Below are 24,272 nucleotides of genomic sequence, written 5' to 3'. Positions count from 1 at the left end.
ATAAAAATATGGCAATAGGAAAAAAAAATTGAAAATTAAATAAAAATGTTTTCTTCCTTTATAGAGCTTATTGGCTTGTCCTGGGTGTGTTTCATTTACACAGTAATGAGCCTCGCATCCCTGGCTTTTGTTATTGTGTTTATACCAGAGACGAAAGGATGCTCTTTGGAGCAAATATCCATGGAACTGGCTAAAGAGTAAGTACCAAGCATGTCTTTGTCCCTGCTGTGCCAGAGAGACAAAGCCTTTCAGTGCTGTGCACTAACATTAAAGGAAACCAAGTTGGTATTTTGGGGAAAATCAGGTTCTCTCAAGGCTCGAGCTTGCACACACTGATCTCTGTGGCCAAACATTTTACTGTTACTGAAGGACCAGCCCAAAAGAGATGGTGGTTTCCAGCATTGCTACTGAGTGCTTGACTGCACAGCATGTTTGCTGACTGGTGTTCCTAGAGGGGAGGGAACGGCGTCCTTTCGGGCTGTGTGTCTCGGCTTGTGGGCAGGAAAAGGGAAGGAGGGAGACCCTACCTCCAGCACTTCAAGACTCTATGTGAGTTTTGATAGCTGTTTTAGATGGGGGATTTTTTGTGTGTTTACTGAGTCCTGGGGCTCTGTTGACAGTAACAGCTTGAACCTCCCCAAAGGTCCTTCCAGCGTGTTTTGTGTCCCCACCTCTCCAAATGAAAAGGGTACCAGCAGTGATAGGGTGGTGGCGATGGGTGCCAAGTGCCACTCCACATGACCCACTCTGGCTATTTCTGTGTGACTTGACTCCACTCGTTTCTGTTCAACAAGAGCAGCACAGCCACTTGGAGAACAGAATTAAATGGTCTGCTGCTGATACATGTGCTGTGCACTCACCACCTCCAAATGCAGGTGTCATCAACCCTAAATTAACCAGGGATTTTTATTATCAGTGTGATGCTGCCCCCATCCTTTTCAGTTGTTTTTAGCCATTAAAAATATATAAAGACAAGACGACGCAGCCCTGCTGTTTAAAACGCAGCACTCTCCTATGTGCCCTGCTTTTTTGGACTAGCCTCAGAAGTCTCCAGCATAAAAGGCTAAAGAAACCACAAGGAAAACAACATTGCCGGCGGGCCGGCCCGCCTGCCGCAGGGAACCCCCCCCCCACCCCCGGGCCGCCCCACCGGCGCAGGCCCGGAGCCGGGGCCTTTCCTGGCCGGGCCTCCCGGCGGCGGCGCCCCGGGGCCGGAGCGACGGCGGCAGCGCCGCCTGGTGGGCGGGCGGCCCGGAGCAAAGGCCTAGGGACCGCGGCTGTTGTGGGCTGTGGTGGGCGGTTGTGGGCTTTTGTGGGTAGCTGTCCTGACCGACAGCCGAGCCCGAGGCGGTAGGCGAGCGCTCTGTCCCCTGCACTAAGTGGAAATTTTTAATTTGTCTCGATTTTTCCTTTTCTTCTCCAGGAAATACGCAAAGACCCCGCTGTGCTGGGTGGGCCAGCGCAGGGAGAAGCTGGTGCCGGTGGAACTTCCCAAAGGAGAGAAAGAGCAATTCTACTAGACTGGGGCAGCCAGGGTGGCCTTCACCAAAAGGCTGATACCAGACAAAAAAAAAATAAATAAATGCTGACACTACGATGGGGTACATGGTATCTTCTCTATACGCAGGATAATCTCTCATTTCTTAGTAAAGCTTTTGTCGGTGGCAGTTGATGGCCAACATTAAAGATTGTTGTAGTTTAATAACACACCAGAATGTCAGGCTCTGTCTGTTTCGAACCAGAATCCCTTCCCTCCCCTGAGGTTCCTCTCCCCCAGCACACGGCAGGTGAACAGAAACCAGAGTGTTATGCACAATTCTTGTTGTCCATACTCAGCAAGAGCTCAGAGGTGCAAAGAGCTGCTGGGATGCCACGGAGAAGGAAGAACCTGTCTGTCTTTGAGGAAGAGGCTTCCAAAGACTGGTCAGTTTAGCCTAGTGAAAAAGGGGCTGAAAAAGGTTAACAACTCTCTGTCCATACATGAAGGAAGTCAACACCGTGGAGCAAAAATGGACAGCTGTGAAGTGTAAAGGGTGATAGCAGTGCAGAACAACTGGGTATGGTCTGTTTATGAATGAATTTAGGCTTGAGTTTAGCAGTACTTGAAAAAGAATCTTATTCATCAGAACCCAGTGACAATACAGCGTAGAAGAGGAATTTTACAGAATTTCTTGGGATGTTTACGGCCAGGACTTAGTGACCTCAGGAATACTCCTCAGAAATCAAACAGTCAAACTGTTTAAATGTGGGGGAACTTGCATCATCAGTTATTCTAGATTGAGGGTGGCCCTACAGAAGCTGAGATGGGATTTCTTTGGCTTCCAGCCCCAGGAAAGTTGGAAGCTGGAGACACCAGAGTTGATGCCAAAAGTTTTTTGTTTATCAACACAGGGCACACTAGACTTTGACTTTTCGGTTCATAAAGCGAGAATTGCGTGGTTCAGAGCAGCACAAAGGGATTTCTGAAACTGTCATCGCTGCGAATCATAACTTACATCACTTTATTTCTTGGTTATTGCTCAGCAAATGTACCCTGAATTACACAACCATCAACAACTTGTATGTTTTTTCCTAAAAGGTTAATAAATTGTGGCAGAATGACCAGTATATAAATATTTATTAGCAGATAAATAAATGGCCCAAGAACCTGAAGAAACTTTGAAAGTATGCTGCCTGTCTCTGTAGCCACACAGCAGCATTTCTTCGAGTGTTTAATTGAGGAATCAAGACTGACACAGTCAGCTGGAGTGCAGATACTACTTTGGACTGAGCACATGATCCCACTTTATTTGCTGTCTCATAGCATTAAAACCACCTGACTGTGTCCTGCACCAAAGGAACTTACTGATCTAGGTAAAGTTTTACTACTGAACAGACTGGATTATCTCCTAACATTGTCACCCTTCTAGACACCAACTTCGGAAATTTAGAGGAGCACATCTATTCGTACAATGAGCATGTGTTCAAAATCTGGAAAGAAATTATTGAAGTCAAGGACAAGATTTACTAGAAATCATGGGAAATGTAGCTACCTTGGTGCTAAATGTACTAAAGTGCCTTGGTAGGCACCTTTAGCTACCTCCTGGCTGAACCTGTGCCACAACTTTCCTGCATTAGCTTTTAGGGAACCAGTATCAACCTTCTGGTAGTTTCGTTGTAAAGGTCAGGCAAATGGTCATCACAAGGCAGGATTTTTAACTAAGCAGATCCCATGCCATCTAAAGCAAGCAGAACTCTTGAAGAAGTTCTTCCACCATATTGCTAGGTGACTGGCTAGCTGGTTGGATTATGGATGCATTATTTCTTCTGTCATGATCCAAGAGCCACCAGTCCTCACAATATCATCATGGGTGCCACAAGACCAGGCTGCTTTCAGGAATGAGTACAATAGTACATAAGGCTCAGAAAGATATAGATCAGGGCATATACAACATATCAAAAATTAAGTAAAATCTTGTGATAAGGGTACCTGTAGGTCCTGTTGACACAGTCTGTAAGAAGCAACAAGAGCCCAAGCACACCCAGGCCACTTGGACAGTGGGGCTGTGCACCTGAGCTGCAGGTGACTCAGACTGAAGAACCCATCAGAAAACCTTCTTTCCAGACCCCATGGAAAAATCTCATAGCAGTGCAGGGAGAGCTGGGTTTGGAGCCATGGGTGAGGAAGGCATGGCTCTCAGAAGATGGGAGGGCTTTGGAAATGCAAGAGGAGGTGAAGTCAAAAATGGACTCTGGCAGTGGAGGGAATGGGGCAGCAGAAGATTTTACGTATAGATGTGTTATGCACTGAAGGCTGATTATTATTTTTAACATGAAAATTTCACATGTCTTGGAGGCATGACAAATTCAAGAATCAGAAAGGGGCCAAAACATACACAGTTTTTTTTTGTCATTGTTTTTGGAATGCTCACACTTTGGGGATCAGCTCACAATGTGATACTCAACCTGAATTTCTTTTTCAGGCCTAAGTGAAGAATAGTTTTGAAAAATACCAATGCCTTATTGCTACAAAACAAAACCAAAGCCAATACATTCTATTACTGAAATAGAAAGAATAATAAAATATGGGATACGCTGTTGGTGCTATGCAGTGCCAAATGAATGTGTCAAGCCTAGTAAGCACTAGCAAAAAGCAAAAGATCTAAAAGATGTTCTCAAAGGGCAGCTGCAGGTTGGACCTGCTAATGTCGTAAAGCTTTTTTCTTAGATCGACACCAACATTTTCTTTTTATAAATTCTACAAGTTCCACTGTCAGCCCTAAACACTTAGAAAGTTATATTGTCAAAAAAAACGAAGTATGAACCCACCATTTTCTGAGTTCTGCGTGTTAGCACCTTCCTCAGTTCTTTAGCACTGCTGTCTACCGAAACCTCTCTATCTGCTGGTAGATGCTTTTCAGTATCACACACTAAATCAGCTTCACAAGAAATCTTCAGGTGACTGCGGGTCTTTCAAATAAGCTGCTCATTTATCAACATCAATCCCATACTAACAAGTACCCGAGACCAAATCAAGGAATAAAATGTATTTTTAGTGACAGCATATTGCAGGAAATTCATTCATTTCCTGGTCTGTGGATTTACCATGATTGCCAGCATTTCCAACAGCACCTCATTTGCTCTGGTTGGTGCTGTTTTCTGACAGCTGTCTCTAGATAGCATACTTTTGCATATGTAATCCAAGCCCATGCTGGTTTATAATTTCTATTACATCACACTGACGGAAATGGGTGTCTGTGAAATCTTGCTCAGCACCACAGCACCCAAAATAAATCTCTGCTGTAATAAATTTTGTAAGTGTTCTCACAAAAATAACTCAGAAATTGTCTCTTTGGGTTCATAGTGAGCTTTTCTGAACTTTCCCCATGCACAACTACTTAGTCCAGAAATAAATAAGTAAAACTCATCTTTCTGAAGAACGCGTAGTTCCAAGACTGGTTTAACTGCAGAGACCCTAACAGCTTCAGGTACCTCCAAAAGGCAATGATGCTGAAGTCAAGGGCTTTTTTATTTGTTATGGCTTTAGTCTTAATTATAGTCCTATAGACAACGTGGCCCTAATTGTACTGGTCTTTTATAACAGAGCCTGCCCATCTGATGGCACAGAGCTAGCAGTCACAATCCCATTGACTGTTAAAATACAAAGGAAAAAAGGGATGTCTTACAAATCACACCCCTGGATCTCTGAAGCATTCCTCCCAAAATTGTTCCAGATCTAAAATTAATCTCTATCTTCAATAATGGACTGGATTGGAGAACAGAACATGCTTATTAAATTTGCAGGCAATATTAAAGAGAGAGAGACTGAGTTAGAATTCAGAGCTTAGTAAATTACTGAGAAGGGTCTGAAAAAAGCAGAATATAATTCTGGAAGGGTAAATGCAAATTTCTCCAGTTATGCTGCCTAATTGCAAGTCAGAGGATGATAAAAGGGACCTAGAAACTGCGGAAAAAAAAGATCTAGTGGCTATGACAACTCACAAGCCAGCAATGAGTCAGTTCTCATTCTACTGCAAAAACGAGTCCTCAGTAGGTTGTATAAATAGAACGGGCTGTTCTCTCAAAGGAATGTGAAATCGACTTCTTATGGCGCTGCTAGTGCCACAGCTGAGCACCGTGCCGAGATCTGCATGTGATCCAAGTGGAGAACCCAGGAGCAAATGGGGCAGAACTCTGGAAAACAACGCCATTGAGGAAGAGCTGGTTGATTGACAGGTATGTTTGAGTGTGAAGAGAGGCACTGGGGGTGCGTGTGTACAGAAAGCAGCAGCAGCAGCAGCAATGCTTATTGCAGCTCGAGCCTGGGACTTACTATTTTACAGCAGTGATGGGAATACGGCGATATCCCTGAGTATAAGTGTAAAGCGTACACCACCAAGCTCATCATCAGAGGTTTTAAAGCTTATTTGTCAAAAATAGTTTGAGGATCCCTTGGAGATAGGAACATACATTTTGAGAAATCTTTTATATGATATTATTATTTTTCTCAATACTACCTGTCTGCAAGTTCAGTAGCATGCTTTTTCGCTCCCTTATTAATTGTTATGAAGGTCTCAAACAGAACTAAAGTTAGCATTGATCTAAGAAAACACTTCAAAAGAAACAGTTCAGAATAGAATAGTTCAGCTGGAAGACCACCTAAAAAGACTTTCATGTCCAACTGCCTGACCACTTCTGGGCTAACCAGAAGCTAAAGCATATTATCGAGGCCGTAATTCCAAATGCCTCATGAACACTGACAGGCACGGGGCATCAACCACCTCCCTAGGAAGCCTGTTCCAGTGTGTGACCACCTCACGGTAAAGACATTTTCCCTAACGCCCAGTCCGTCCCCACACATCCTGACATTGGTGACCAGGGAGCAGAGACCAGCACCTCCCCCTGTGCCTCCCCTCCTCAGGAAGCTGCAGAGAGCTGCGAAGTCACCTCTGGGCCTCCTCTTCTCCAGAGCAGGCAAACCCAGTGCCCTCAGGCTCTCCTCACAGGACATGCCTCCCAGCCCTGTAACCAGCTTTGTTGCCCTCCTCTGGATGCTTTCAAGGACCTTGACAGCCTTTTTTTTATATTGTGGAGCCCAGAACTGCTCACTACATTGCAGGTGAGGCTGCACCACCGCTGAATATAGTGGTTGAATCACCTCTTTTGACTGTCTGGCTGTGCTGTGTTTAACGCACCCCAAAACGCCATTTGGCTGCCAGGGCACGCTGCTGGCTCATGTTGAGCCCTCTATCGACCAGCACCCCCAGGTTCCTTTTTGCTGAGCTGCTGCCCAGCCACTCCCAGTCTGTCCCTGTGTTTAATATTGTTCTGGTCCAGGTGCAGAAAATCATACATGGGCCACAGAGGGTTTGAACTATAACCTTGGCAGTATTAGCACCATACTCTAACCAATCGAGCTAACCAGCCTTCTTGACTGTTAATACCTTGGTTTATTACTTTTTCTTTTTTAAATGAGACAGATTTCACACCACATGATTGTACTAATAAGAGAACAACAATGTTCCTCTTGCTTCATATAAATTTAGGAGACACACATGCTTCATAAAATCTCACTGGTAGCACTCAAGCATTTTGTGATTTGATCCAAAAGAAAAAGAGCAAAGCCTTACCTACTATACCTACTGCAGTTATAACAGCCAAATTCTCATATATCACTTTAGGAACACACTTCATCACTGGAAAACCCATTACAATTTTGTTCATTTTTCAAATACCTTCTTCTTTCTCAAACTGTAATAATACAATATTAGCATTCCCTAATGGGGAATTTAATGGGAATTGGTCCACTGGTATGATGTTTCACAAAACCTTCATTACTGTCAGGAGTGCTGTGGTGCCTTTATGTGCTCTTTATCATAAGTTTCATGACTGTCAAATTCTACGTATTTCATAGTTACAAATACTCTTTTCCTACCTTCACACATCTAAGAAAGGGTTTTATTAATGTATCACTGCTTGCAGCAGGTTTTTCTTTCCTTTTGTTCTGAAGGGTTTGATTGAGCATTTCCTATACTATTCCTTCCTTTCCATAATTTCTGCATGGAGACGCTGCAGATGGCCCTAACTTCTACACCATCCCTCAGATGGCTCATATACATTATGCTAGGCATTTGCAGGATATTCCTCCACTTCTCTTCTACAACCGGTGACTTCTAGTATAGAAACAGCTCACGGTTCAGTTTTAGGACCCACCAAGACTGTATATTACCTACAGCACACAATAGTGTCACATTTGTCTTCAGTCAGGGAAAAAAGACATACATACATTTATACATATATTTATTGTAACTTTTTAAAAGTAGCATTTGCAGTTACTTTTAAGCATTCACCCCTCTTCTGCTTCAAATGTGCACTTACTGAGAGAAACATCTACTGGCTTTCAAGTCCAAGATTAATACCAATAATAATACATGCCAGAATCAAGCTTCATTGCTTGTCGGCAGCTCCTGTCATGAAAACATTATACAGTAACAAGAGTGTAGAAAAGGCCTGTGTTAATCATTCAGCAATAGGCTGGGACTGGATTAGCGTGACCATACCATCTTCCGGAGTTGAAGCATAACAACACTTTCCCGAATACCGAAGCTCACATAGTAATTTGTTTCCTTTTGCATCCAGCAGGTGGACAAGGCAGTTAATTTTTCTACAGTAGCTTCTTTAGTTGGTAAGATTTCCTCATCATCTACAGGAAAACAGTCGTTGTATACCTTTATATTTAGAAATGTCTTCTTTAAACAGCAAGAAAATACTTGAAATCTGGCATGTAGTTAAGAGAACTGGGAACAAACCAAATTTCATTCTTGGATAAACATATGTAACTACTATAGATTTCAATCTAACCCACACACAAAATTTTACACATACTACAAATAGAAACAGAAGGTAATCAGCAAAAGACTATTCCTACATTGTTTCAAATTAATTTGCAACTATACAATTTTAATGTAATAGAAAAAGGGAAAGGAATATAACAGAACAGGTATGAAGAGAAATATTTTCCAAACTTTTATTTGTGCACATTCATCAGGTGAAAAAGATAACTTTTACAGCTTCTTTGGTGCCCAATATTCAGCATACAAAAATGTAAAAGACTATTCACAAATAAAACACAAGCTCAAACTAAAAAAAAAAAATGTTTTTAAGGTAGTGCACATCGTGACAGCTTTGCTTATGAATACACAGAAATTACTGCAAAAATAAATAGAATGTCTTTTTAAAAGCAGCAATTTCATATCTTGTAAACTTCTGTTTTTACAATACAGCACTGTTAAGAGTAAAATCCAAAAGGACTGGAGTTTATACTGTGGCCATGAACAAGTAAAAGAGTCTGTATTCCTCTGCTATAGTTGGTCCAGTTTTCCTTTTTGCTTTTAGTCCAATGTGCAGCAGTCTTTAAAGGTGCTTGGTTAGGAAACCTAACCATCAAGTGGTGAATAATAAAATTTATTTCCTGCTTTCAAACACGAATGGGTAAATCTGCTCCACAGCACTGGCAACAGCCTTTACGTTTGGCCCTGTGAAATATTAAAAAAAAAAAAAAGAGGAAAAAAACAGGAAAAAACAATAGGAAGAGAAAAATCAGGCCATCAGAAATTAAAACAACAACAGTATCTTCAAAACAACCTTAATATTTATGGCTACTGTAACTTTATTCTGTAGACAAGAATAACTTCTCCCCATTTCTCCCAATTGAAGAAAGTGCTCCTCTTACCACTATAACTTAAAAGACGACGACTCTAGCATGGAATCTGCGAGATATTCTACACTGGTTAGTGGCTAAACTACAAATAAATACTATCATTTCCTAACAGTTTGCATACTTTGCAATTTACTGGTTTAAACAGTCAGACCAGAGAAGATCGCAGAAGCTAAGCGGCAGAGGTAGAAGAAGTATTTTTACTTATGATTCTCTTCTAGGAATTTGTACTATCTGGCAACATTTCTCTCTTCTTTTAAATAGCCACCACAAAAACTATTGCTAAATAATGCTGGATTTAGCCTAAGTATGTTTCAAGCAAATTTTATATTTGAAAATTATAGACTGTTACTTTTCAGTCTGGATTTTGCAAATAGCTCTAGCCATTGATCTCAGGACAGCACCTGTAAGCCAGGGAATGGTTACTGTCTCAGAATGTGGCAGCTGAAGGTTATCTAACGTAATTTATGAACATTTGGGAAAAGGAAGAATGACCTAGCAATGCTTTCTAATGGTACTAGACCATTTTCTGCAATGAACAATTGAGCTTTCAAATGAATGAGCAATACTATGCCAGAAGAAACTATCCTGGATACAAGTGTGGTGATGTAGCTAAATGAAGCCAGTAATTTCTCACATGCTTTGATGCCTACAAACTCATTTTTTTTAAACTCACTTTGGACTTCAAAAATTCCTTTCAAGTACAGAGAACTGTTCAAAATGGCTCCCCCAAATCATAAATAACCTACTAATAAATAACCTATGTCTTATCTATGCATGTAATTCTAGACATATTAATTTACAAGCTCAGTCAGAATGAAAATGGACTAGGATTATTCTTGCATTTTCCAATTTAGCGAGCTGAGTTAATTAATCACTCAAACAAGCCTAGTGGAAGATACTCTGCCTAGAACATTCTTTGCTTTCTAGGCAATTTCTTTGCCTTCCTCCAATTTGTCTACTATTGTAGAAATGCAAGTTTAAGAGGAAGCCTTCAGAAAGCAGGAGTATGAATAGACACAGCTTGTAAAAGTAATGTTGAAGAGTAGTGTGGAAGATATGTAAAGACTGGAATATCATTACAGGGAATATAAAATAAAAACTAATAATAATAATCCTCCTCACTGCTCATTTTGGAGGAAGAAAAATTAATAGAACTTTTTTTCCCTATTAACTATCAGTTCTTTTATTTTGTCAGTCATAGAATCATAGAATCATCCAGTTTGGAAAAGACCTCTAAGATCAGCTAGTCCAACCTTTAATCTAGTACTAAAATCCACCACTAAACCATGCTACTAAGTTCTACATCTACACATTTCTTGAGTCACCATCCCTGGAGGGCTTCAACCACTTCCCTGGGCAGCCTATTCTAATGCCTCGCAACTCTCAGTAAAGAAACTTCTCCTAATATGCAACCTAAACCTCCCCTAGCACAATTTCAGGCTATTTCCCTTTGTCTTATCACTTGGTGCTTGGGAGAAGAGCCCGATCCCCATCTCGCTATAGCTTCCTTTAAGGTAATCATAGAGTACAATAAGGTCTCCCCTGAACATCCTTTTCTCTAGGCTAAACAACGCAAGTTCCCTCAGCCACTCCTCATAAAACTTGTTTTCTAGACCCTGCAACAGCTTTGCTGCCCTTCCCTGGAGACGCTCCAGCACCTTGATGTCTAGCCCCACGTTTTCAGATTAAGTCTAACACAGTTTGTCTTCTTAAAAAAAATAAATCCTGATATATTATGATAAGTATTCCCCATAAAGCTTAGGTATTTGTTAAAAAAATAAGATGTAAAAATAAATACCCCTACATGTGAGCAGTGTAGGGATATATAATACCAGTAGTTGAGCTCTACCAACCACAAGACCAGCTGAAGTGATAACAAATGATAATACTACAGAACCAGGAAATATAATAGGTATTCCTCACATCTGACTTTTCACATCTGTGGTGGACACTGCACAAGTAAATACAGCAAAGAATGGAAAATGAAAATTAGAGATAGAAGGAAGAAAAAATGGCAGTAGCATCTCTAAGACCCAAAACAATCATGTCTCTGATTACTTGAGAAAGGTCACTAATTCCTATAACCCAAGTAGTGGTTCTCCCCCAGATGAGCTTTAACAGAAGCGAGCATAAGTCTGAAGAATTGCAAATATTGGTAAATTTCAGTTATGACAAAATACTATGCCATCTCACATGTTTCCATAGATCTCACGCTTGGAAATATGCATTTATGAAAGTGCTGTTGATGCTACATGCAGTGCAGTGTATATCATTATGAAGATTAAAAAAAGGGGAAAAAGGAAAACATTTAAATAAACAATACCTGCATTCTCAAATTCTATCTCACTTCTGTTTTATTAAAAAAAAAAAAAAAAGAAAAAACTGACCATGTCCACTAAAAGTAATTTTTAAGTCTACCAGTAATAACTCTTTCTCTAATTGTCTGGCCACTTCACTCAAAAGTAAACTAGGTACAAGCACTAGGAAACAAGATCCCTTTGGCATATCTTTTGACTGTTTTGAATATCTTCTTCTCCTAAACTGACTAGCCCTAAAGTTAAATATTCCCAGCAAGTTAAATATTTATTTATGACATCAAAATACCTGTAACTGTGATACTGCCTGTTGAAAAAATTTGTAAGGTAGCTCTGAGAGTTTTTATTCTGTAGCACACGGCAGGATGAAGTTCTGGTTCGTAACTAGAAGACAAAATAACAGGTAAGAGGTCTGGAACTGAAACAGAAAAGCTTAAGAAATATACCAAGACTACAATTCTTTAAAATTCTACCATACCTCGCATGAGGTCTGTTATTCTTCGTAAATTCTGGCAATCTTATCTCAAAGGGCATGTTGCACACTGCTAAAACATTCACAACTTTAAAATCTGTGAAAATTACCTTTTCAAAAGAGAAGAAAAGAATGTCATTAGAAATTCAGCTCAGAGAAGCAGAGATGTATGGGTTGAAAAAAAATTAGAAGAATACTAGTTGAGTATTTTAATGTCATTTCACAACTAAAACCTTGTGATTGATGCATTTGTAATAGTCTAAAGGTACTTAATAGACTCAAATCACTTATTTTATCCTTCCACGGTACAGTAGCCGTTGAACTAGATTATTTCACATTTGTACTATGTGGTTATAGTACAATTTACTTTGAGAATGAGACACAGGAATAACTCATTGTTATACTAAAACACAACCAAACTGAAAACAAACTAAATTATGTAGCTCATGGGACATCAGAATTAACAAAGAAAAAATTTAATTCTTACATGAATCCTACGCAATTTGGAAAAGTGTCTTTAATGCCTTGCTGCTATACACCATTTTTATCAAAGCTAAGAATAAGATAAAAGACAAAAACTGTTTTGTTTCAAATGTCTAGTATGGCAAGCTATTTTTCCAGTCTTTTACTTTCTGAATCCTACCTCAAAATATTGGCTTTCAGTTATTCTCAGACCACAGCCATTTTACATGACATTAAAAGAGCCAACAGACAACTCCAAAACAAACAAGGGCACTGTTAAGAAGTGCAAAGTCACTGAAGAAAGTTTTGTTCATTTTCTGAAACAGCCAGAACTGAAAATTTCTCAGCCAAAACATTTTAAAAAAGTATACAAGTGGAAGTAACAAATCCTTATAAGAGGTCAACTATTATTTTAATCCTCAAAACATATTCCACTTAAACTGCTCACTTAATAATAAAACTTGGCGCATCTACCCTGGAGGCACTGTTCATCTCTCAGTGATTCAATGCTTCACTCCAACTTTAAGAGCCTGGGTCTAACGTATACATTCTTAGCAATAAAATTCCCTAACTTTTGTTTGGGTCTAACGCAACATTACTGGGATAGCCTGTCACAGCTGCCTTTATGCAGTATAATCAAATTTAGATTCCTCCTGCCAAAGGACAGCAACCTTGCCTGTTGGTAATTGTCCGTTGGTAAATTTAAACTGTGGGTAAACAGCACAACTGACTGTCAGGAAGTTTTAAAATTACACATTTTAGCACTCACATTCAAAACTGTTACTATGAAGTTCAAGTGGTGTTTCTGACTGGTAATGTTGACCCAAACCCACAAAAAGAGGGGTTTCATACCCTATTTTTTTTTTTAAACTTATTTCCAGCTGTGCAACCTCACAGCACAGCAGCACTTCCCCCCCTCAATTAACAAGGTTCAAACTTGCCCTAAACGAGAGGGACATGTGTTTGTTATTCCACCATAAATGAGGGAAAACTGTGTTTAAATGACAGTTTGGTTTACACCCTTCAGCACTTCTTCCAAATAAATCTTTCAAGGTACTTTTCTACCCAAGAAACATTTGTGGGTGGCTCATTTAGTAAGTTTTGTTGTTCATTAGGGAGGGAAAAAGCACAACTCTGAGCCACCAAATGAAACTCAAATCCACAAAATAAGACATTTCTTTGACCAGCATCTGGAAAACGTATGCTGCTACAAAAAGGGCATCTGAATGAAAACATGATGATTGCTAAATAGTTACACTTCCTCACTTTTTATTCTTTCTAAAAAATTGAGTACCATCATTGCTTAAGCAACACAAGTCCTCTTTCATTAGAATTACCTGAAAACCTAGTTTCTGTAGACTACGAGCTAATCGTCTGGCACCAAATTTAGCTTCTTCTTCACTGCAAAGACAAGAATCTAGCATTAACAAAAATACAGCATATGCTCATGCGCACACATACTATAGTAAATGGTTCATTTTGTAGCCTGAGCACTATGTAACGCATGAACTGCGACCACACGGACAGCCTTAATTTTACCCAACTGTACATATTACATTCTATCTTCACTGTCTAGATATTCAAATAAAGTCTTTTATACCCTATTTGAAGAATATTTTGGCACTCAGCTCTAGCTTAAGACAGTAGGAGCTGCAGTGGGAGCCGTATTTTGATCATATATGATATTAAATACTCTTAAGAGACAAATAAGGTAGTCTGAAGTTGGCCATCCTGAACTGGCGATTACTTTTCATCCTGTTCTCCTTTGCAATGGGCTTGTTAGCTTCCCTGGAGGTTTAGAGAAGAAAGCAATGTTTATGAACATTCATACTAGTATGAAGCACCAAATAAAGTTTAGGGAAAAAGCTCAGTGTACAGTTAAATTATGCGCAGGGCCTCAGGAAAAAAAATAATCTATCATTTAAATGTCAGCACTGACAAATCACCTTCTATTTTGAGAGAGGTATCATATACAGAAAGCATGCAAATTTACCACTGTACCTTACCCTTACTCCACAATGTGGACATAACTTACAGGAATTCAGCCATTAGCAGTTTAGCAAATTCATGTGTATCTGAACTAAGAATTTGCTCTTTCCATTCCCTCAACATTGTATAAATAACTTAATTAAATTTAGGTGAGTTTTCATGTAGTAATAAGAGAGACATCCCTCAAAAAAGGTCATCCCTTCCCAAGTTTTAAGTTCTGGCTAAAAAAAAAAAAAAAAAAGAAAAAGTGTAATTCTTAGAGAGTTTTTAAATCACAGAGTGGTTGTGGTTGGAAGGGACATCTGGAGACCATTTATCCAACCCCCCTGCCAAGCAGGGTCACCTAGCGCACACTGCACAGGATGGCATCCAGGTGGGTTTTGAATATCTCCAGAGAAGGAAACTCCACAGCCTCTCTGGGCAACCTATGCCAGTGCTCTGTCACCCTCCCAGTAAAGAAAAGTTTCCTCATATTCAGCCGAACTTCCTGTGTCTCAGTTTGTACCCATTGCCTCTTGTCCTGTCACTGGACATCACTGAAGAATCTGGGCCCATCCTCTTGACACCCTCCCTTCAGATATTTATAGACATTGATGAGATTCCCCTCTCAGCCTTCTCTTCTGCAGCCCAGCTCTCTCAGCCTGTCCTCGTATGACAGGTGCTCCAGTACCCCCATCACCTCAGTAGCCCTCCTCTGGACTCGCACCAATAACTCCATGTCCCTCTTATACTGGGGAGCCCAGAACTGGACACAATTTTCCAGGTGAGGCCTCACCAGAGCTGAGTAGAGGCAGAGGATCACCTCCCTCAAAATTCTGGCAATGATATTTCTACCACACCCCAGGATACTGTTGGCCTTCTTGGCCACAAGGACACATTGGTGGTTCATGGTTAACCTGCTGTCCACCAGGACTCCCAGGTCCTTCTCCGCAGAGCTGCTCTCCAGCAGGTCAGCCCCCAGCCTGTACTCGTGTATTTTCAGAAATGAAATCTCTTGGATTTTCTTCATAAATTAGTTTTTCCTGCTGTTCTCCCAGAATGCTGAAATGATGTTGCTCAAGATTTCAATTCAGTCAAAGGCAGACACTTTGCAGAGAAAAATTCCACTCAAATACTTAGCTTAGCAAGGATCTAAGTACGATATAACATGAAGGAATCTTAAGAGTGGCAAGCACTGCCTCTTGCTACCTTCCTCATTTATAAACATTATGTTTTAAAATACACATGAATTTCATCCAGAGGAAAGATCTTTATGGACTTACCTTGTGGCTCCTGTGCAAATAACTTTTCCTGAGGACCAAATTGTGGCCGTAATCCTAGGTTTCCTAAGCTTCATTAATACTTTCTAAAAAGGAAAATGAAAGTGGAAGAATTGGGAATTGGTGTTAGTTCAATTTCAAAATAGAAAAAAAAAAATCAAGCATTATGCAAATAATATTTCTTTACTTTTGATAAGTCTTGAAATGTTTCTTCATCTCTTTCAGCAACTACAAAATCAGCTCCTGAGAAGAGCTAAACAAAAGTGGACTATCTGAGCCAGTGACTCAGTGTTCACATAAATTAAATGAAGATATTTTCCCTTGAATAAAAAGCTGAAAGTCACAGCATCATGCTGATTTTTTTATTTATTTATTATAACTCTCCCCTGTTGACTCCTCATTGATATATTTTTCCGAGAAAAAAACATGAAATTTTAGCGGGGCAAAACAGACCCTGAGGTGTAAGAGGTCTCATTGCATACCTTACACTTAATATTCACCTCACTAGTTGAACAGACCCTAGTCTAATGGCTCCCTGAAGTCTTTTGAGACAGTATTTAGCCCTCCTCCCCTTACTGTAGGCTTAGTATATGACAGACTCAATGCCTATCAAGACAGAAGTATAGAAACAAAACTTTGCTATCCACCACACATGGATATCAAGACGTAAAAACAGATAATTGAGGTATGTTAAATCTCTTACCCCAACATCACGCTTGTATATCACATTTGCTCCCTCTAATGCAATCTTCCTCAAGTTTAAATGACATCTTGTTCTAAAAACACACACTACATTTGTGATTAAAATGTCCAATGCAACATCACTGTCCGCATCCATTGGGGTGATTTACAACTCAATCCTCCCACCAGCTCACCATGAAGATCACATCCTGAGAACAAAAATGATAAAGTTAAACATTCCAGTAGAAAACTGCCTATTAACACTGCTCTTGTATACATCCGTCCCTTAAATGAGACAAGAAGCAGAAGTGACTATACTCTGACTCATTTAAGTTAACTGCGTGCGTGGAGGGGGGGCGGTGTCTACATCCTGTATGCTATAAAATAGGAGGCTACTTGTTTGAAGCCATGTTGCCAGACTTAACAGACATAAAGTGTATATGTATATATTATTTTTAAGCCTGCTGGTTAAATACGTTACAGCTCTTAGCAACTATATTAGGACGCTGTGAAGTTTACTAAGACTTTTTCCATAGCTCCAAAGGCTAACCTTTCCTCAGCTCGTTTGAGGAGGTCATCAGACACCTCAGGAAAATGCATTTCTCTCACTGCTTAAATCGATAATTCTGAGATACAATAATTTGTGTTGAAGTGGATGAGCCTGCTGAATAACTCAGAAACCAGGAAGCTACATAAACTGCAGCCTGTAGACCGCCTGCCACCACAGCGTACCCATCTTCCCCCAGCATTCGTGGCCTAACTCTCCGACCAGAGCACCGCAATGCGAACTATACAAAATGGCCTGTGGGCAGCAGCAGCCTGCGCCGACCCCCAGCAGCTCACCCCCTTCCGCCCTGCGCCTAGGAACCATGCAGAATGTGTGTACTTCACATAAAAAATAGAATCACACCTTCCTGAGGAACAGCTTGAGTTCCTACAAAGGCACAGGACGGCCACCCCGTGTGCACCCAGCAAAGCTAAGGAGCCGTTCTGCCTGCCTGTGCACGCTAAGGGTGATGTCCCCACCAACACCGCGCCCGGGGGAGCAGGACGGTGAGCCAGGGAGCTGGGCTACTGCCCGCAGCCCACGCTGTGACTGGCTGGTAGCCGTTCTGCACGCACACCAAAGCCAAGACACCTGACACTGCAAATGAATCCCAGATGAGGTATTTGTGGAAAGGAGGGGAAAAAAAAAAAGAACAAAAACATTGGTATAGAGAGAAAACAGCTTGTATCAAAATACTGCAATTTATTAAGGAGTTTTTCTTTCTACAAGGACATAAAAATCGTAGCTCTCTTCCAGGAGAATTAATTTAAGCAGAGAATAGCCTAAGAGACAGAGGCAATAGTATCTCAGACTGCTTTTGATCCATTCATCTGAAATTTTAGCAATATTTCCTCCCAAATAAATCCCAACAGAAAGCAAAGACCAAAACTGAAGAAAAAGTCAGATATATGAAATGCTCTACGTGGTCATTGCCATGGCAGATGCAGGAGACTACGCATCAAGAACACATGACATATTTACAGTGTTATAAATATTTTGGTCTTACGTATCAGAAATCTGCAAGACACAAAATTAACAATGTTATTATCAATATTTACATCTGACTACGACTTCCTAAACATCACGCCATAGTTTCTCATCAAGAACGCACTCAAGGTGCGTCTTTGACTACAACTGACTGTCACTAGGGAAGTAATAAGCTACAGTGCAGATGTACATATTGTACTTGATCAACTGCTGTGACGGCTGCCTATTCTACCGCGCAGCTGGCTCCCCGCTAAAAGAATTATTCTGTAATTGCTGGCTTGTCCAATATAAGAAAAGGAAAAGCAGGTGACAACACAGAAAAGAGATGAAGGAACGTCAAGAGAAAACTGGAAAGCCAAAGGCAATGTGGGGAGGTGTCGGGGGAAAGCAGGCAGAGAAGAGAACAAACAGTAACTAATTAGTATTCCCAGATCTCTCTCTTTTTTAATTCAAAATTATATGAATCCTATGAAGCTACAAATGACTCGTTCCATCTGGTTTTGATGGACTACTCCAGATTGGGTTAGCAATTTACGGCACCGGCTCCAAAGATAGCACATTTGCAGATTTTGAACGGCACGCAGGCAGGGCCAGCGTGGAGCACGGAGCTGGAACCCACGGCATCCTGAGCGAGGCGTTTGTTTTCCACCCTGGCTCTCGCCGAGTTCACTTACTGGAATCCGGGAACTAGCGGCGTGCAAGAGAACAGGGCACCTCCAGCGGGCTGCCTCTCCCTCACTGCACCAAGCTTCTGCTGCCATACGCAGCCTCGACATTGTGAAAGAGTAATGCCATCATGCGTAAGACCCTTGAAAGGTTCCTAGCTGCTAAGGAAACTCTAATACTGTCTGAGAACATCCCCATAAACTATCAATAGCTCATCTTAAATAGATCCAGGGAGAAAAGTCACTTGCTCATTCAGGACAAAAGAAAAAGCCATTGAGATGAAAATTACAATTTAAAAGGAAAAGATCAAACGTCAAAGGGAATTTATAGAAGAAAATCCCAGAACGTTAAAATGCTGCGGAGCTGTCTCGAAGGACGTTTTCAGCAATTACAGCGTATCTCGGTTAGCAGTACAATTTACACGTGTGGATTTTAATGGGAGAAAAGTTACACAATACTACAGTAATGACCCCCCATTTTCATCAGCCATGTTCTGAAAGTTCAAAACAGCAGATACGTAAGGAGGAGCTCTTCACATTTAACTTGAGCCGTACCTAATATCCTAGACTGTGGTTCAATACATTCAGCTAAAAAGTGACATAACTTGTCATAGAAGCAGTATCTGAGTACAGCGTAAAAATTAAGAATTCTGCCTTTATTCTACTGCAATGTCACTTGATCTAACGAGAGCATTTTTCCGTTACACATTTCAAATACTGAACATTTCAAGTATTGATTATTAAGTTTTTCTCATTTGTATTGAGAAGACTCCTTATTTACTGCTGCTAAATACGACCCACGTTCTTTGAGAACTCGAGCACCCAAAGTTTTGGATCCAATATGCCCATTCTCATTTAGCACAAAAATACAATGCTAACTTCTTCCAAGGCATGGTTTGGAACTGTTGTGCAAAACAAAATGGTTCTAGACTTGGATGCTTCTGCCCAACACTGAGTATAACCTGCTATGAGCTCTGCCTTTGGTGTTCATTTTGATGTCTCACGCTGTACTGACAACAAAGAAGAAATTCTATGGAAGAGATGCGCTGCTACTTCTCTTCAGGAAGTCTCAAAGAAACCAAAATTCATAGAAGCCACTTCAACAAAAATTAATTGATTAAAAAGTAGAAATACTTGTACCATATAAAAACATCCAAGGAACGTGTTTATAAAAAAAATAATAGTGTAGCAATGTTCATTGCAAACAGCAGCTCTGTTCTTTATTTCCCTCCAGTAGCATGTCCCGGTGGAACACGGCAGCCCTACGCGACGCTCTGATGCTCCTCCCTCCCAGCCTTCCCTACTGTATCCCTCACGGGTAGCCCTGACCCATTCTGTTATTTCCCAAAACCTGAATTCCTACATCTCTGTTTCCTATCTGCAAAACGGGGAAAATAACGTTCCCATGCTTTTACACAGACGCTTTGATACCAAGCAACAGCATGACATACATGCCTGTTACTGTTCCATATTTATGCAGTTACACTTGCAGAACCGAGGGACTGAGTAGAAACCAAACATCTGGTTCTTTCCCGTTCCGGATTTGCAAATTCCTAAGCTGATTTTACTGAGCTCAACTTATGTTGTGTTGATTAATTTTGCCCAAAGTTCTCTCATTTGAACCTTAGAATTTTGGCAGCCTAAAGCTCATTTCTGAAAGTATGTTTTGCCAGTTACTGATAATTTAGTAACGAGCTAAAACAAATAATAAAATCATTTATTTTTCTACACTTGCAGCTCTTCTTTTATATTGTGCATTTCATTCAACTTTCTCCAGAGCAAGAAACCAGCTAATTTTGATTTCAAGTTCTCTTGAACCAATATAACACAATCTATCCGAAGAGAGAAAAAAAGCAAAAGGCATCTTTGTAGAAGTTTTTAATATTCTATTTTACCAAGGAAAATTAAAAGGCTTGTTCTCTCTTTTATATGTAGATGCCAGGGATATCCTTGGCATATTGCCACTAAGAAACAAAAGAGGAAGAAAAGAAGCAAATAGGTAAAGCACGGTAATAAACATAAAAATAAGAACAAAACCAAAAGCCAACCTCAAGAATATTTGAAAAGTAGCGCGTTCTACACTGAAACAAGAGAGACTTCCCACTTCAGAGTAAGAAGTATACCCACGGAAGGAGTAAGCGAAGGAGTGAGCACTGCAGTTCTTAAACAAAGCATTACCCATACATCCCCAGTTAGGACCAAGGCCATACTATTTCCAAAACTACATAAACAAAGAAACACACCCCGCACTGAAATCTTACAATCTAAAAAAAAAAAAAAAAAAAAGCCAGCTTGCTCTGTCCTAAAAAAAAATGCAAACCAACCCATGAACACCATCATCATCAAAGAGAGTGGAAAGGCACCTAGGATGGGGTATATAAACAAAGAATTATTTTAAGCTTTTGGCCACTTTTGAGCTGAGAAACCCAGAGCTATGAAGGCAGATGGCGGGTATCTAATAATGGTTATGCTAATGTCAGAACAGCTTAATAAACACCTTTTTCACCATCAGCACAAGTATAAGCAACTTGTACTGGTTATTTTTAACCCTGCTCCCAAGCAGTTTGCCAACTGACTCCACAAACTGTTCCAACAGCCCAACCGTCAGGAGAACTGTACTACTGCAACAGTCGGCATCCACCAAACTAAGCGCCCACAAAGCATTTCTGGTGAGGTTAACAGAGAATAAAAAAAAATAAACCCCACTGGGAACCAGGAGAGGGTTAATTCCATCCTCCTACTGAATGCGTTAAAAAGAAAAAAAAGTGTTCAGGTCATTGCAAACAGGTCCCTGGAGGTGTATTCTGCTTGAATTCCTGGACAGGACACAGTCACAGTGGTAGGCTGATGACTCCTGAGAAGTAAGGGTAACATTGCTACTGTTGTCTGTCTAGGATATCCTCCAACTCAAACAGCTTTCTAAGTTTTAGACACTGGACTAGAGGTGTACACTTCCATTCTTATTGTTTCCAATGGCAAGATAAATAGTCCCAAAAGCAAGAGGCTAGCTGGAAGTCAACATGCTCACCTTCTGAGGTCATATGACTGCATCCGACAGAACTGTGACAAATACAGTTTGGAGAAAATTTTCAAATATGTGTAAAAACGGTTAGAGAGGACACTTATCCAAGTAGAACAATGAAAAGAACGATGGTATCGGCTCCTCCTGTACTAAATAGGGCACAAATGCCCAACCCTGCTGTCCAGCCTTTTGGCTAAGACTAGAGTGTCCCCATAGACTTGGACTCTTCCAGCACAAACCCAGCTGCAGGAATAAAGCCAAAGAGCTAACAGAACAAGAGCAGGAAGCCCGTTTTCAGATGGCAATTCAAAACAGGCCGTTTCCCCCAGACTGACCTCATCAAAAATATCTGTTCATGACCAAAGTGAGAATCAGCAGCCCGCAGTTTAGCACCATCCCTCCCTCGTAATACCAAGCAATAACCTGAAGCCAAGCACTGAAAACAATCCTTTAGCTACCCACGATAAGCAGAAAATCGCCGTTAGGTCGGCTGGAAGCCCGAACCAAGAGGCCAGGCGGCCAACTCGCTAAAAAAAAAGGCAAGAAAAATTAAAACCCGGCCGTTACACAGCGTGCTGTTCAGCAGCAGGTGTGCCCCACGCCTGCCTCCATAGGGACCCTCCCCCCCGCCCAGCCGAGCGCCCCCCTCTCCCCGGAGCCCTAGGGGCGGCAGCCCGGTGCCTCACGACCCGACCCCATCCCACCCCAACCGGGCCGGGCCGGCGGAGACAAAGCGCGGCCACAAGGCCCCGCCGCGACCCGGCCCCCGCGCAGGCCCCGCGGCCCGGCGGCGGCAGGGGGGGACCCTGGGCCTCTCGGGGGGCGCTTGGGCCCCCCCTTCCCCCCGAGGAGGAGGAGAAGGAAGAGGACGAAGGCCGCAGCCATCCCCCCCCCCCCCCCCACCGGCGGGGCGGGGCGGGGGGGCTGTACCGGAGCGGCCGTTACCGTGCGCGCGGCGGGCGGGCGGCGGTGTGGAGGCGCGGTTGCTAGGCGACCCGCCGCTGGCGCCCGGCGGCGTTCCGGGTGCTGGGCCGAGCCCCCGCCGCGACCACCATCCCCCGGTGCCCCGGGCATAGACGCGCCGCCGGCTAGAGCAGCCGCCGGAAGTGGCGGGAGGGGAGGGGAGGAAGGGGGCCGCGCCGCGCCGCACTTCCGCTTTACGCGCTGGTGGCGGGGGGGGGGGGGGGGGGCGCGACGCCTTGGCGCCTGTCGGGGCTGTCGCGATAGCAGCCGTGGCGGGGCCCGGGGGGGGGGGGGATGCTGCGAGGTCCTGTGGCGCAGCGGGGGTGAATAACGAAATAAAGTCGTGTGGTTTTATAAAGGCGTCGGTCTCTGGGTGTGAGAGGTTGGGGGTGTGGGTTTAAGGGTTGGCGCTGTCCCGACACAGGGTCCGTCATTATTTACTTCCCGTGTGCAGAGTGATAGCAGAATAACCTTAATTAGGATAGAGGAACTAACCTGAATTAGGATAGAGGGAACAGCACCAAACTTGAATTTTGCAGTCTTTATGGAACGTGTGTTCTCCTCTGCCACCCTACATTTAAGCCTTGTAACGCCTTAGTTAGTTCGCCCGTCACGAGTAATTACTCCACATTTTCACCCCGAGAGGGGTGAGAGGACATTAGAGGCAGATTTCGCTGCCGACCCAGCTTTCGCTTTCCAGCTAGCAGGCTGGGCTGAGCCGCCGTGCGGCAGCGCTGCCACCCTGTGGCTGGTCACGGTTTCAGCTGGCTGAAGGGAAAATGAGTTCTCGCTTTGGAGCAACACTTACAGCATTTTTCTTGAATCCTCACTGGACAGCTGTTTTTTTTTTTTTACATAAGTGTCCACATAAGTTCAACGCAAAATGTATTCTAGCAAGCACACATCCATTATATACCTCTGCAAAGCTGCCCTTTTCAGGATGTAACATTCCTAGCACGTGTTCTGCAGAAATATAGTCACCACTGGACATTGGGAAATTTTTTTACTGATGAAGAAACGAACCCTTGCCGTGTCACACTTTCAGTTGCTTTTTCAGCCTGAGCTTTCCCAGTTTGGACAAGGACATGCTTAAGATTGCATCTCCAAATATTTATTTGGAAAATACGCAAAGTTATGCAAATAGTTGTGACTGTATTAACATGGAATGCAAATAAGGTGGTTGGCCACCCACCTAATTTTGCATGTCAGTTCATCAGTTGTGTTGCAATTTTATTCCACACCTATGCAGTTATGAAGCTGGTTGTCTTTAGCTGTCCCACTCTCAGTAAGCGTGATCCCAGTCCATTTCACCGTTACCTTGTGCATGTAAGTTGTCCCCCTCCTGGTCTCTGTCGCTCGATGTAGCTGTCTAACTTGTAGCATTCTCCCCAAGTGTGAATGAGATGATAGGAACTTCCTTCCAACAGAATCTGTGTCCTTATCTTTCTACTGCATACTCTAACTTCCATGATATTGCACAGGGAAGGCACAGAGGCCATTTCTGCCTCCTCCTTACTATGTGATTTTTCATTTTTCTGTGTCTTTGGTCTCTCAGTCCATTATCTGGAAAGCAGAGAGGAAACGGAGGTGTAAGGAGGCTGTTTATTCTGCTTGAACGTTCTGTGGTGTGGAATTGTGAGCTGTTTGGAGTATTGATACTGACACGGTTAAAGTAAAGATAACCAAACTTTAGAATACTGCACATATTTTT

The 24,272-nt window shown here is 42.0% G+C and overlaps 2 protein-coding genes across 4 annotated transcripts in view; one reads left to right on the top strand and one right to left on the bottom strand.

The window, feature by feature from the left end:
• SLC2A12 (solute carrier family 2 member 12) overlaps positions 1-1,707 on the top strand; it is a 29,017-nt gene extending 27,310 nt beyond the window's left edge. The window contains 2 exon segments of the mRNA XM_040553221.1: positions 65-197; positions 1,424-1,707. Of these exon segments, the coding sequence (XP_040409155.1) occupies positions 65-197; positions 1,424-1,520 (230 nt within the window). The 3' untranslated portion in view covers positions 1,521-1,707.
• Positions 1,708-8,494: 6,787 nt separating this feature from the next.
• TBPL1 (TATA-box binding protein like 1) lies at positions 8,495-22,722 on the bottom strand. 3 transcript variants are annotated; one of them, XM_040552704.1, is made up of 7 exons: positions 22,529-22,722; positions 16,400-16,586; positions 15,700-15,782; positions 13,786-13,849; positions 11,993-12,096; positions 11,804-11,898; positions 8,495-9,014 (listed from the first exon to the last, which is right to left on the bottom strand). In XM_040552704.1, exons 2-7 carry the CDS (start codon positions 16,532-16,534, stop codon positions 8,944-8,946), a joined length of 552 nt encoding a protein of 183 aa, XP_040408638.1. In that variant the 5' UTR covers positions 16,535-16,586; positions 22,529-22,722; the 3' UTR covers positions 8,495-8,943. The 3 variants fall into 3 exon arrangements, with proteins under 3 accessions (XP_040408638.1, XP_040408637.1, XP_040408639.1); XM_040552703.1 differs by having other exon boundaries at positions 22,544-22,722; XM_040552705.1 differs by lacking the exon at positions 22,529-22,722 and adding an exon at positions 21,605-22,144.
• Positions 22,723-24,272: the final 1,550 nt, after the last annotated feature.

Source organism: Cygnus olor, chromosome 3 (assembly GCF_009769625.2).
Source record: "Cygnus olor isolate bCygOlo1 chromosome 3, bCygOlo1.pri.v2, whole genome shotgun sequence".
Lineage (NCBI taxonomy): Eukaryota > Metazoa > Chordata > Aves > Anseriformes > Anatidae > Cygnus > Cygnus olor.
This window is presented reverse-complemented; position numbering and strand designations above follow the sequence as displayed.